At 43.8% G+C, this 13604-nt stretch overlaps 1 protein-coding gene across 4 annotated transcripts in view; it reads left to right on the forward strand.

Annotated features, from left to right (window-relative positions):
- The window catches only part of LGR6 (leucine rich repeat containing G protein-coupled receptor 6), a 164663-nt gene extending 154119 nt beyond the window's left edge, over positions 1–10544 (forward strand). For all 4 annotated transcript variants that reach the window (XM_048498394.1, XM_048498395.1, XM_048498397.1 and 1 more), the window contains 4 exons: positions 166–291; positions 2099–2259; positions 5797–5877; positions 6628–10544. In XM_048498394.1, coding sequence (XP_048354351.1) covers positions 166–291; positions 2099–2259; positions 5797–5877; positions 6628–7877 — 1618 coding nt within the window. In that variant the 3' untranslated portion in view covers positions 7878–10544. The remainder of the gene's footprint in view (positions 1–165; positions 292–2098; positions 2260–5796; positions 5878–6627) is intronic.
- Positions 10545–13604: the final 3060 nt, after the last annotated feature.

Genomic DNA, 13604 nt, shown 5'->3' on the forward strand with positions numbered 1-13604 from the left:
TTCCTTGCCCAGTTGAGAGACAAAAGGCCATCAAAGTCATTGTTAAGAGTTGCAAAACAAATTCTGAACAGTCCAAAACCTAGCTGAAATCTTGTGAGCAGCCCATCTCTTTGGCCTAGAACCCCGTCTCACTAGCCCATTCTCCTCTGCCTCCTGCTCCAATAGGGATTTGACTGACAATCAGCTGGTGACACTGCCATCATCTGGTTTGAGTGCCCTAACTCACCTGAAACTGAAAGGCAACCCTGCACTGTCTGAGTCCTTCCCTAAAGAAAACTTTCCCAAGATGAGGTGGGTACCTTTCTGCAGTGACTAGTTTCTGGCTTGACAAAGCATGCATGCTCACCCTCTCTTTTAGAATGGAGTTTATTTATTTGCTTTGATCCACCTACCACTCTCCCTGTTTACTAGACATGTCCATGTAATTTGTTAGCCTAGAGGTTTGAGCAAGCGTGACTTCCTGCAAACGCTCCGAATCCATTCTTGGGATTTTGCTTTGAGAAATCGATGAGCCACTGAATGTCTCACTGCTGGCACCATCCAAACTCACACATGGGCTGGGGCCTTGGAAGCAGGGGGTTCACGCCTGGGGCTCACCAGAGCAGAAAACCTTTGCAAAGCCAACCTCAGCTAATGATATCCAGCCTTCCTACAGTAAATGCTATTTGTGTGGCCATGTCTTGTCTGCTGTGTATTAATGAGCAGCCTGAAGGGGTTAGAGTAAGCAGCTAACAATGTGCCATGAGGAGAACACAGTTGCAGAAGTGCCAGTAATAGGTTTGTAGGGAATCCTTCACAATGCCCCATCTATTTCAGTGCCTATGCGTACTACTGTGCATTGAACAAATCCCATGTCGCATTCAGATCTGATCATTGTCAGCAGTGCTGGATTCTAGACCATCAGGTACTGAGTATTATTTATCATAAACCGCTAACACATGGGAGCAGTTGCAGTCTGATGGATCTGTGTATTCACAAGAAGATAAAAGAAACTGAAAGCAGGATAGGAGAAGTACCACACAAGGAATTCAGAAATCCTGGGACAAATCCCAGAATCCATTAGAAGGCACTGATAGTCACTGATTTCCTCCCTCTCCTGGCAGTCTTTCCCTATCCTGGAAAAGTGTATTTCCATGGTCACAGGAGCCATATGGAATAGCCATATGATTGGGAGTGGACAAAATCACCTTCTCTGGTTTATCATGTGAACAGAGGTCCACTAACAACAAAAGAGTTGGTTTTTATATGCCACTTTGCCATAAGGAGACTCAAAGTGGCTTACAATCACCTTCCCTCTCCACCCCCAACAACAGGCAACTTGTGAGGTGGGTGGGACTGAGAGAGTTGTGAAAGAAATGTGACTAGCCCAAGGCCACCTAACAGACTTCATAGTGAGGAATCAAGCCCAGAAAGGACTGATGGAGGGAAGGAAAAGCTGGGAAGATCAGGGATTCTTGCGTGGACCTTGTTCTGGATCCAACCCATTAGGAGCCTACAGCAGTATAACTTATGCCCCCCCCCCAAAAAAAATTAAAAAACTATAGCTTGATTAGGCCATGAAGAATTCTCTTCTATTCATAAAATTTAAGTTCCCATAATTTCATGGTTGCCTTAACAGCTTGTGAATTGTACCTCTGCTTCTTAAATTAATTCCTACAGTCCTAAGTGCATCTTTGTGAAATTGCTTAGCTCCTGCTGTTCCAGGATCTTGCTGTCATCATGTGGCATTTGATCCCATGTATGAGTAGGCAGGACGTTAATTTTCTGCTTTAATTGTGTGTATGGCTGTAAGTACAGAAGATGTATTAGCTTTCGATTGCCTTCATGCACAGGCTATTGCATTATACCACATAACTTTGTGTTTTAGTTCCTGCCCCAATGAATAGGAGGGTGGCCTCCTGATTCCTATATTAGCTGTGTAAAAGGGATGTTACCAGTTGTGATTTCTCTCATCTCTGCCTGGCCAGCTGCACCTACCAACATTATTTCGTCTATCCAGTTATTAAAAGTATTGTAGGTCCATAGGATACCTTTTACATCTATAGATCACAGGTCCAAGTGCAGCAAGTAACCAGTAGCCTTGTATTCTCCCCTCCAGAGTCTTGGAAGTGCCCTATGCCTACCAGTGCTGTGCCTATGGAGCGTGTGGCAACTTCTTCAAAGCTTCCAGTCAGTGGGACTCTGAGGATGTGAGTCCTGAGGATGAAGATGGCCACAAGAGGAGCTCGGGACAGTTTCCAAGCCATGCTGATAATCATTGTGAGTAAGAATTATTTGTGAGTGAAACCATTATCCCTCTTACCATTCTGATTTTCTGGAGATAAGGATGAGTCAAAGCACTAATGACCCAAGAAGTGAAGCAGAGCTTGATCCCCCCCCCCCCCCCCCCCCGCTTTGGGGAAAATATGATCCCCTTAGTATGCACTTCTGTAGTTGCTATCCTAATATTCCTGACTCATTTGCACTTTTAAGAGGGACTTTTCCAATGCTAAGACACACGGGAAGAAGCGAGGTACAGTAGCAACCAAAAGTGGATCAGTTTAAGGATTCTATAAATGTTGCATAAAGGGATCATTGTGCAGCGGTGGGATTTCTGTACGACTGCAGTCACATGCAAAAGGCATTGAAGAAAGTACATGGATTCCCAAACCACAGCTTGGATTGTTTGTTTGCTTCATGACATGATTGTATAAACACATGGCCCACACATGCTGACAAGGCTGAGACTTTAGCAGAAATGAGAAATACATTTTGACACAGCCTACGATGGGGAGAGCAGAATTTGTTATCTCTTCATCTGCTGGGGCGCCCTTCTGCCCTAGATTATAGTGGCCTTGTCTTGCATGTGAAACAGTTGTAATAGCTCTGGGGGAGGGGATGAACACAGATACTTGGAGTACTGTGTTCATCCCCTGTGTACTGTGGAGTACTGTGGAGTACTGTGTCCAGTTCTGGTCGCCGCATCTCAAAAAGGATATTGAGGAGATAGAAAAAGTGCAGAGAAGGGCAACAAGGATGATTGAGGGACTGGAGCACCTTCCCTATGAGGAGAGGCTGCAGCGTTTGGGACTCTTTAGTTTGGAGAGGAGGAGGCTGAGGGGGGATATGATTGAAGTCTACAAAATTATGCATGGGGTAGAAAATGTTGACAGAGAGAAATTTTTCTCTCTTTCTCACAATACTAGAACCAGGGGGCATACATTGAAAATGCTGGGGGGAAGAATTAGAACTAATAAAAGGAAACACTTCTTCACGCAACGTGTGATTGGTGTTTGGAATATGCTGCCACAGGAGGTGGTGATGGCCACTAACCTGGATAGCTTTAAAAGGGGCTTGGACAGATTTATGGAGGAGAAGTCGATTTATGGCTACTAATCTTGATCCTCCTTGATCTCAGATTGCAAATGCCTTAACAGACGAGGTGATCGGGAGCAGCAGCAGCAGAAGGCCATTGCGTTCACATCCTACATGTGAGCTCCCAAAGGCACCTGGTGGGCCACTGCGAGTAGCAGAGAGCTGGACTAGATGGACTTTGGTCTGATCCAGCTGGCTTGTTCTTATGTTCTTACTCCTTTCACTTCTTGTGAAGTAGGACCCTGACCTATGGGGAGATGGACAACCACTTCAGTCTGGAGTTACCATCTTGGTAGATTCCAATTTTTGGTGTGCGTGTATGGGGTGGGGGAGGCACTTGACTTGGAATTCTGTTGTTTTTTCCTCTATAAGAAAATCTTGAGAAATGCTCTCTGCTCCAGTGATTACTTCCCATCCCCACCTATCTTTAGTTGCCGAGTATGAAGAACAGGGGATACTTGCAAAACATCCTTAAAATTCTTAGGCAATTTTCCACACCCTGACATAGGCACCACCTTCCCCTGTGAAACCCTGCTATATCAACTCCAAGGGTTGCTATAATGCAGGCAGTAAAACCTAAGAGGGGGCACTTTTATCTTCTCTACAGCACAGTGAGCAGATCTGGCATGCTTTTGCCAGAGGAAAAAAAAATACTCCCCCTCTCCTCCTGGAAAAGCTTTGCCGCAGTCACAGTCACAGGTGGAAAACAGAATATTTTAACAGGAAATAGGATCTTGCTTACTTTCTATGTTTCCACGCTCTTGGACATCACCCTGCATCCAGCAGTGCAGAGTCGTTTTTTCCTTAAAAGTTTCAATGGAAGCTCTGTGTGGTTCCCTTTGTGCACCAAGATGTTTTGATGGTAGGATATTTGTGGGAAAAAGAAAATGCACTTCTCCTGAGACTGCCCTAGTCATGTTCTTGACACCGCCTGTAAAACAAACAGCACTGAGCTGTCTAGACTTCTGGGCGACAGGTCCCTCTCTCAGTTGCAAGCACACTCCTAGCACACACTGGATGGGCCTAGGTTCCACGCAGGGAGAAGGCACCAGTGATGCTGCGCAGCTCATGGCCACTGACCCCCCCTCCCCCACATTCCTTAAGCCACTATTCATAATACTCGGGGTGCTGTGAGACTCCTCTTTAAGGCAGAAAACAAATTTTATTGAAGTGAAACATGGTTAATTATAGAGCTGCTGTGTTTTTTTTTCAGCTGAAGGATCTGTGCTTTTAACAGTTGCATGGCAGGCATAAAGCTGACAAATTAGGCTTTTTGCTCATTACTGTACCTCCAGGATAGGGAAAGCTGCACCTATTGAATTTCTGTGTTTGTTTAAAAGCACAACCCTTCTATCACTGAAAAAGCATCCTAGCTCTGCTTGATTTGGTGGCTTCTTCAGTTAGTTAATGGCTCAGCAGTGCCCAATAGAACTCCTTGTAAACATTCTAATGAACACTTCCCAGCAATGTTGCATTAATGGTATAGATCTGCTCAGAGCCCATACCCAATGGCCTGGAGGAGAATAAATAAGATACACACTAGGCAAAAAGAATATGACCCTTGAAACCAACAGAGCAAAGTATGTACATTTACCAAGGAACAAAATCGACTGCTCCCTATGTAGGCCCAGGTTGACTGGAGGAGTGACTAAGCTGAGCCATTTGTAGAGTACCTGAAAATAGTAGTTACTTCATGCCATAAATGACTGGAAGGAAGAAACAGTCATTGGGCAAGAAGCTTCATAAGAACATAAGAACAAGCCAGCTGGATCAGACCAGAGTCCATCTAGACCAGCTCCCTGCTACTCGCAGTGGCCCACTAGGTGCCTTTGGGAGCTCACATGCAGGATTCCAGTTTGATTTCTCAGACTCACAGATCTGGATTATAGACAACATCTGATTGTTCATTGATTAGTGGAGTGCAGCTACTCTGAAAGTTTCAGAAGTCAGGAGACTCCATCAGAATTACAATATTGATTTTTACAGACTTTGTGAAATGATACCTTAGTATTTCTTGGCAAGGATGTCATGCCAATCTTCTTTGCTGCTTCTGTCAAAATAGCCACAAGCCTCAGAATTTGTAACTGCCATGGTATTCTTGCCAGCATGATATAGAGGTCAGAGTGTCAGACGAAGGATCCCCAGGTTCAAATCCTTGTCTACTCTGGAAGTTTGCTGAGTGACCCGGGGCTAGTCACGGACTCTCAGCTTAACTTACCTCATAGGATTGCTGTGCTGATAAAAGTGAGAAAGAAAGAAAATGTTGTGTGAGCTAGTTTGAGTCCCCACTGGGGAGAAAATTAAGATACCGTGTCAATTAACAAAATAAAATAAAACTTCAGAAGCCATTACTTTAATTTAAAAAAATCTAGATCTCTGGCTTATAGTACCAAATATGAGTATTGCCATGCCTGTGATCTTGCTTTCTGCTTTAATGTCTAGATGACCTGGACATGGAAGATTTCCAGTTGGAAATGGAAGATTCAAAGCTACGTCCAAATACCCAGTGCACACCCAGCCCTGGTAAGAAGCCTTCTCAAAGACAGATAAACTTACTATGCAAGCACAGAATTCAGAACAGGTGAAGAAATCAGCATCCTGAGAATCAGGTTTTGGGTTTTTTTTAAGCAAATTTCCATCTGGCTGTTGTAAGCTTTCAAGGCTGTGTGGCCGTGGTCCGGCAGTTTTTGTTCCTAAACACATCTTGCTGTCGCATGCCTCCAGAGATGCCAGCCATAGATACAGGCAAAACGATCGGAACCAAAACGACCACGCAGCCCGGAGAGCCCACAACAGCTAGTTGATTCTGGTCGTTAAAGCTTTCAACAATACAAATTTCCATCTCTTATTGCAGCAAAAATAATAATAATAATGAGAGGATGCTGTATTTGTTGCAGACTCAAGGGGCAGGAATGTGTAGCATTTCCAGGATGCTGGGTCCTATTTAACTGAGCATTCTGCACTTTCCTGGAACTAGCAGAAGGATAAAATACAGAAAAGAAGACAGAGATGCAGCAGCTAGTTTTAGTTGTTAGGTTAAAAGTGCCAACAGCTGCATCACTGCTTTGGTTTTTGCTGCGTACCTCCCTACTTCTGCCCACTTCACCCCAGTGTGACTTCTGTTTTCTTACCTAATTGACTTCCCTTGTTCCATCAGCAGTTAAGACAAGCAGGGCTCAGTGGCCAATGGTTTGGCAACATATTTCTATTTGCTTTGCTATAGTCCCTCCTTCAGCCAGGCTTTGATTGGACTCGTTTCTTCCCCCTTTTCAGGTCCCTTCAAGCCATGTGACCACCTGTTTGAGAGCTGGGTAATCCGCCTGGGTGTCTGGCTGATCATGCTGGTCTCCATACTGTGCAACGGGCTTGTCATGGTGGTTGTCTTTGCCTCGCCCGGCTATCTGTCTCCAGTCAAATTTGTCATTGGCAGCATCGCTGGAACCAACCTGCTGACAGGCATGTATTGCGCCATCCTGGCTTTTGTGGACACCATCACCTTCGGGCATTTTGCCAAATATGGAGCCAGGTGGGAGACCGGTGCAGGGTGCCAGGTCACTGGATTCTTGTCAGTGTTTGCTTCAGAGGCTTCCATCCTCCTCCTAACACTGGCTGCTATTCAGTGCAGTCTGTCAGTGTCATGCATGAAGACTTATGGTAAAGTGCCTTCTTTCGGCACTGTCAAGGCCGGAGCCATGTGTTGCCTGACACTCTCCTCTGTGGCTGCAGCTCTCCCACTCTTTTCTGTAGGGGAGTATGGTACATCCCCTCTTTGCCTGCCTTACGCCCTCCCTGATGGGAAGCCTTCCATGCTGGGCTTCATGGTGGGCCTGGTGCTGGTCAACACCCTTTGTTTCCTCATAATCACCGGCACATACATCGGTCTCTATTGCAACCTGCTGAAAGGTGAATTTGACTCAGTCTGGGACTGTGCTATGATTAAGCATGTGGCCTGGCTTATCTTTATCAATTGCCTTCTCTATTGTCCAGTGGCCTTCCTCACCTTCTCTTCCATGCTCAGCCTCTTCCTCATCACCCCTGAAGTCATCAAGTCTGTCCTGTTGGTGGTCCTGCCCCTTCCAGCCTGTTTGAATCCCCTGCTCTACCTCCTCTTTAACCCCCACTTCAGAGATGACTTGAGGCTACTGAGGCAGAAGAGCCAGACCCAGGAAAGCTGTGTCCAGTCTTATGTGTCCGATGACACAGAGAAGAGCTCGTATGACTCTACCCAGGCCCTTGTTCCTTTCTCTGACACGGATCATGTATTTGAGGCACCAGACATCTTCAGAATGCCATCTAGATGCCCACCAGTCCTGGATGCTTACAACTTCCCCTCAGTGACTCTCATCCCATGCCAACAAAAGGCAGGTACCAGAAGGCATAATAGTGACTTCTCCACTCATCTCTCTTGCCTTGCCGACAATGAGCTACTCATTGATTCAGAAAGCAAAGACGCAGCAAGGAACAGCCTTCAGACCACCTTGTTTCCCACGTCACCAGCACCAGCCTTTACCTCTCACTTATAAAAGCAGTCTTCCAGTTCCCTCAGTGGAGCTGTTTTGGGGAAAACATGGTCCAGTATATCACTTCTTCAGAAAAAAGCCAGGGTGCTGCCAATGACATGTAACCTAGCTTGCTGAAGCACCATTTCTCAAATGCCAAGCACTACCAGAACTGCTCAATGTGGGTGAAAGAACCTCCTCTCCTGCCAAAGCAGAGTTCCATCAAGGAAGGGAAACTAGGAAACAAATGAGTCCGTGTTCTCTGAACTAGGAAGTCAACCTATTACAAGGCAGCATTTTGAGAGGGAAAGACAGAAGCTGCTGCCTAATCAATAAAATACTCAACTTCCTGGAACATTTAACCTTTTAACATCGTGTGGAACAGACCATCAAACAAGAATGGAGTCATATTCCCAAAGAATCTCACCCTAAACAGTGAAAGGCATTAACAATTCAGGATAATGTCACCTCTGCACCTGCTGAGAACTGACAGGGCCTATCACATGCTGGACATTTGGGGTCTCACACTGCCCTTTCCTCTATTGAGATTCTCTAACAATTCTGTTCAAGTGGAAGAGAGAAGCTACAGGTTAACAGGCAAGTGCTCAGTTTAGGATGCTTCAGTTTCCTACAGCCTGGTTTTCTAGGGGATGATGTACCTACCCAGGCAGCAGATAATTAAAGCTTAGCTCACCCCAGACACACCAAAAATATTAAAGCACCCAGTATTCAATGTGGCTGGACACATATCCAAAGTCAGCAACTAATTGGAACTCACAAGATTCTGCTAAGAACCTGTGTATGCTGTGTTCCCTAGCGCACCCCACAGCACAAACTTAAGAACATAGGAACAGCCATGGTGGATCAGACTATCAAGTCGGGCAACTTGACAATGGTCAAGGAGATGCCTTTAAGAGCCTACAAACGGGAAGCAATAGCATCCTCCTGCCTGTGCTCCCCGGCAACTGATGTAAAAGAAGCATACTTCTTTTCATTGGGTGCTACCAAAACTTACCAGTATTTGAGCCAATGGGCTGAAATCAGTGCAAGATGGTACCTCTGATCTCATAGGGGAATCAAACATGCAGATATTCCTCTGCTCAGTAGCACTCCCATAATTTACTGTTGCAGCAGAAAATGAGGCGTGTATTAAGAAGAGAAAGTAGGTTTTAATACCCTGCTTTTCTCTATACCTTTAGGAGTCTCTAATGTGATTCTATGGAAGAACAGAGAATTGAACCTGCTTCTCCAGATTAGAATCTGCTGCTGTTGCAGCCCAATCCAGAGCCTCACCCCTGCCCGTAAGACAGTTATGCATCCATTCACTATTCTTAAGACAAGACATTTGACACTTTTGATGATTTCTTCTTGGATATGAGCTTTAATAAGAAACGGCCTTCTTCATTAGATACAGTTAAAACACTCCAGAAACTTTGAAGCACTGTAAATTGAGTATTTTGGAAATTTGCTCCAAAATATTAGATCTTAGGAAAATTCATAATACTATATTTAGACTTCCATATTACCAAATGCATGTATAGTTAGTTCTACATTAATGCCTGAAGAAAATCGTGCTTATGTGTTTGCATAAAATACGTGACCTGCATATTTTGCACAGTCCTTGCAGACTATACAGCATGGATCATAGAATCCAAAAGCTCTGGAGAACCAAAATATTCTTTATCTGCCACATAACATTCAATCTCTAAAAGGAGTTTTCAACTTCTCCAGGATTCCCGAAGGGTTGAATCTTCAAAAGCAAGATTTACAGAAAGGCAGTTTACAGAATTAACTGTTTCTGCATATCTAATATACATTGGAATATACATTACAATTAACTGTGGTGCTCTTCTGTATTCTAAAGTACTAAAATTCCATTAAGTAACACATTCTAGACTAAAAGGTATTAAGTGTCTTTTGAAAACATGGTCTACTCCGAACTAGTTCCAGATAGATTCTGTGATCACCACTAACAAAAAAACAGAGGGCAGTTTGTCTGTGAGTACAGACCAATGCAGGATACACTGTGTGGACCAAGGATTCTTTCCCTCTGACCGTTATGTAGGTTGATTCGTGACTATGCAAAAGGAAAAGTTTTTGCCATGTGCTCTTCAAGTGGCCAGCCTGGTCTCCAAACACAAAGGTGACCCTTGCTAACCTAGCCATAGCCTCACAATGCCAGGGCCTTTTGGTTTTTATGTGAACTTTTGGGCTACTTTGATTCTCCTGCTGCTCTCTGTTCTACACATCTCACAGTGGAAAGAGTTATTTGATTCTTGTAATCTCTAAAACTGGGATATCTATACTCAGAAAGAACCATCATCCTGACAGCTCAAGTCTAGCTTAGCCCAGACCTAAAAATACAAAATACATGTAACTCTTACAACCAATATCATTTCCAAAATAAATCATAACCAAGCTCCCATTCCACATTGAGGCAAATAAATATACCGCACCAAGTGCCTTCCACAACCTGTATATGTTATTTGTACATACATGATGCCATATATGCAATATCCAGCATGTGTGTGTTTTGTATATTATGTGTATATTTATATATAGAGAAATATAGTCACTTTCCCTCTTACCGATCCTGTGTTGCGATTCTGCTTTCCTTTTTGTATATTGATTTGTAAAGCATTCACAATTGAAAACCATGTAGAAAATTTAAAATTATGATTTTAAAACCAACTAGTTTTCAAGCTGTTTTGTGAAGTTGTTTAAAAAACTTTGGGCTGATTCACACACACACACATATTTTATGATGCATGTATGAAGAGAACTTTCACACCATCTCAGTCACAGTGCATTCACACGTTTAGCAGCAATCATGTAAACAGTTGATGGATAAAAATGTACAATGTGCAAATTAGCTCTGCAAAATGTGCTGGAAGATCCAGTAATGGCTAGCTTCTCAAAAAGTGAGGTTTGGGGAACACAGAAGAGACAGACAGAAACTACCTTAGAATCAGAGAAAGGATGTATTTTAATAAGAAGGTAGCTTGCCTTGACAGCAACAGAGACAAAGTAGCTGTTGAGACATTACACCAGTTCTTTGGGGAAATTGGAAAAGAAAATTCTTATCTCACAAAAACTTAGAGTTCAGGACTTTATATCAAGGCCATCAGACATAATAGACAAACTCACTTTAATTTTCAGAGTGCTTTAAGGCATGTCTCCCCGCATTATCAATTGCTTGTGACTCAAGATAACTCAAGAAACCCAAAAAGTGAATCAACATTTCTTTAAAAAGCCATACAGATGACTGACCCACAAGGTTTGGAATGTTAATTAAGCCCATCAGACATCCTTTAGATTTTGAAAGTTTTACTTTAGTACCGTAGCCAAAGAAAAGTCACATGTGCATGCACTTAGACACCCCCTCACATTTCACATTGAATCTCTCATTCTACATTTATTCAAGCCAGGGGCGTAACAACGCAAACTGCAGCCCTGGGCAAAACCTGAGTTGGATGCTCCCCCGCCCCATGGCGGCCACTCCACCACGACCAAATTTTTTTTTGCACCAGGACATTGGTGCCTGCAGGGGGTGCATTTTCAGACATATCAGCACCAAAATTTCAGCATCTCATCAGGAGACTGTCCTCATGCTACCCCCCAGGTTTGGTGAGGTTTGGTTCAAGGAGTCCAAAGAATGGGGGATGAGGCACCCCCTTTGAGGTTCCATAACTCTGGACCCCCTAAACCAAACTGCACCAAACTTGGGGGTCCCATCAGGACAGTTTCCAGATGATACCCTGAAATTTTGGTGCCGATACATCAAAAAATGCACCCCCTGCAGGAACATCACAGAAATTTGCCCAAGAATCTTTGTTCTGCATTGAGTTTTCTGTATTGCTGTCAATGGGGGTTGCAGGGGGGGGGGTACATTTCTGAAGGCACAGTCTCAAAACTTTCAGGGTCTCATCAGGAGACTGCCCTGATGATACCCCCCAGGTTTGGTGCAGTTTGGTTCAGGGGGGCCAAAGTTATGGACCCTCAAAACTGTAGCCCCCATCTCCTATTAGCTCCCATTGGAAACAATGGGGGATGGGCACCCCTTTGGGAGTCCATAACTTTGGACTCCCTGAACCAAACCTCACCAAACTTGGGGGGTAGCATAAGGACAGTCTCCTGATGATACGCTGAAATTTTGGTGCCGCTAGCCTAAAAACTGTGCCACCTGCAGGCCAAAAATGGAAAACCACTAAAAATACCCAAAAACGAACCCTGCATTTTGATGCCCCCCATAAGGTGGTGCTCTGGACAGCTGCCCACCTTGCCCAATGGGCATTACGCCCCTGATTCAAGCCAACATCTACACTAGGAAAATTCACAGGTGGAACAAACGATAAATTAGAAATGTGTGCATTTAAAATCTGCATGAATTTGGTAGCAAAATGGACATTTATCAGAGTTTAAGCCCCCTCTGACCACACAGCTGTTATTTTTCCTTTTAAAACCCAAGGGAATGCATGGGATCAACATGCTGGTTGGGACAGGGAATCTGAGGGACAGATGAAAAGCTGTGTGTATTCACTCTGCATCACCAGAAGCATAAAAATGGAGAGGCGCACTTACCTGACTGAAGAGGGCCATATCATATCCCCCCCTTCCCAAGAAGTTACACAAAAACGGATTAAAGTTCTGATTAATGAATAAATATAACATTCTTTATGCTCCAAAGCGATCAATAGCTGTTAAAGTAATGTCCATTTCGAGTATCTGATTACTGAACACTTAACAAAAAGGTTAGTTAAAACAGTAGACAAATGTTTAACTGTGTTAGAAATTAAGCCCTAAAATGCTTAACACAACAGTAAGCTCTGTTCCACATAAACCAATAATAGTGAGCTATTTTTCAACTGAGGTATAAAGGAGTAAATTGTCCTGTACAATCAATGACGGTTGACTTCAAAAAAGGGCCATTATTTATTCATGTTACTATTCCAAATAAATATTCTCGCCTGATCTCATCAGATGTCAGAAGCAGAGTCAACTCTAGCAATTATTTGGGCGGGAGACCTCTAAGGAATACCTGGTCGTGACCTACCTATATGAAGGCAAACACCTCTATTAGTCTCTTGCCTTGAAAAACCTACGGGGTAGGCATAAATCAGCTGGGACTTGACGGCAAAAAAACCCCTAAGTAAATACAGATTATAAATCTCCCAGAACAAAAGGATTCCTTCCCGGTGCACACAGTTACCAACAGTCTGACGGTCAGCAATTGCAAATGGAAAAACTTTTTCATTCCCAACATGCCAAAATGGGGAAGCACATCAGATGACATCTTCCCTGTGGTAAAGTCCCATACCCTGGAGATGATGCATGAATATCACAATCACATGATGAGTCTGTTGGACAGGATGCCACTTGAGTGGAAAATCCATACCAATAGCTTTGGCCAGTTTCCCACAGTTTGGGGCACAGGAGTAAAAATTACCAGCCAAAGGAAAAATTATTTTCCCCTGTGCCTTATTACTTTGCTTCAGATCAGTGGGCCAATGGAGCAGAGAAGTAGCAGTTGGCATTTCCAGCTCCACATTTGCTACCAATGATGTACCTCCATCAGAATTTTCTGCAACTTTCCAATATCTCAGCCTAGTCATGCTACCTGTAACCTTATTCATGAAAATACACCCTTCTATGTTCTTCAGTTTCACATTCACTATACTGAAAGTGTGTCACAGTTTCCAGAGTTGGAGAAAGGAAAGGCTGGTATTATTTATCCTAATCCTTACCTCAGTA

Source organism: Sphaerodactylus townsendi, linkage group LG05, assembly GCF_021028975.2.
Source record: "Sphaerodactylus townsendi isolate TG3544 linkage group LG05, MPM_Stown_v2.3, whole genome shotgun sequence".
In the NCBI taxonomy this organism is placed as follows: domain Eukaryota; kingdom Metazoa; phylum Chordata; class Lepidosauria; order Squamata; family Sphaerodactylidae; genus Sphaerodactylus; species Sphaerodactylus townsendi.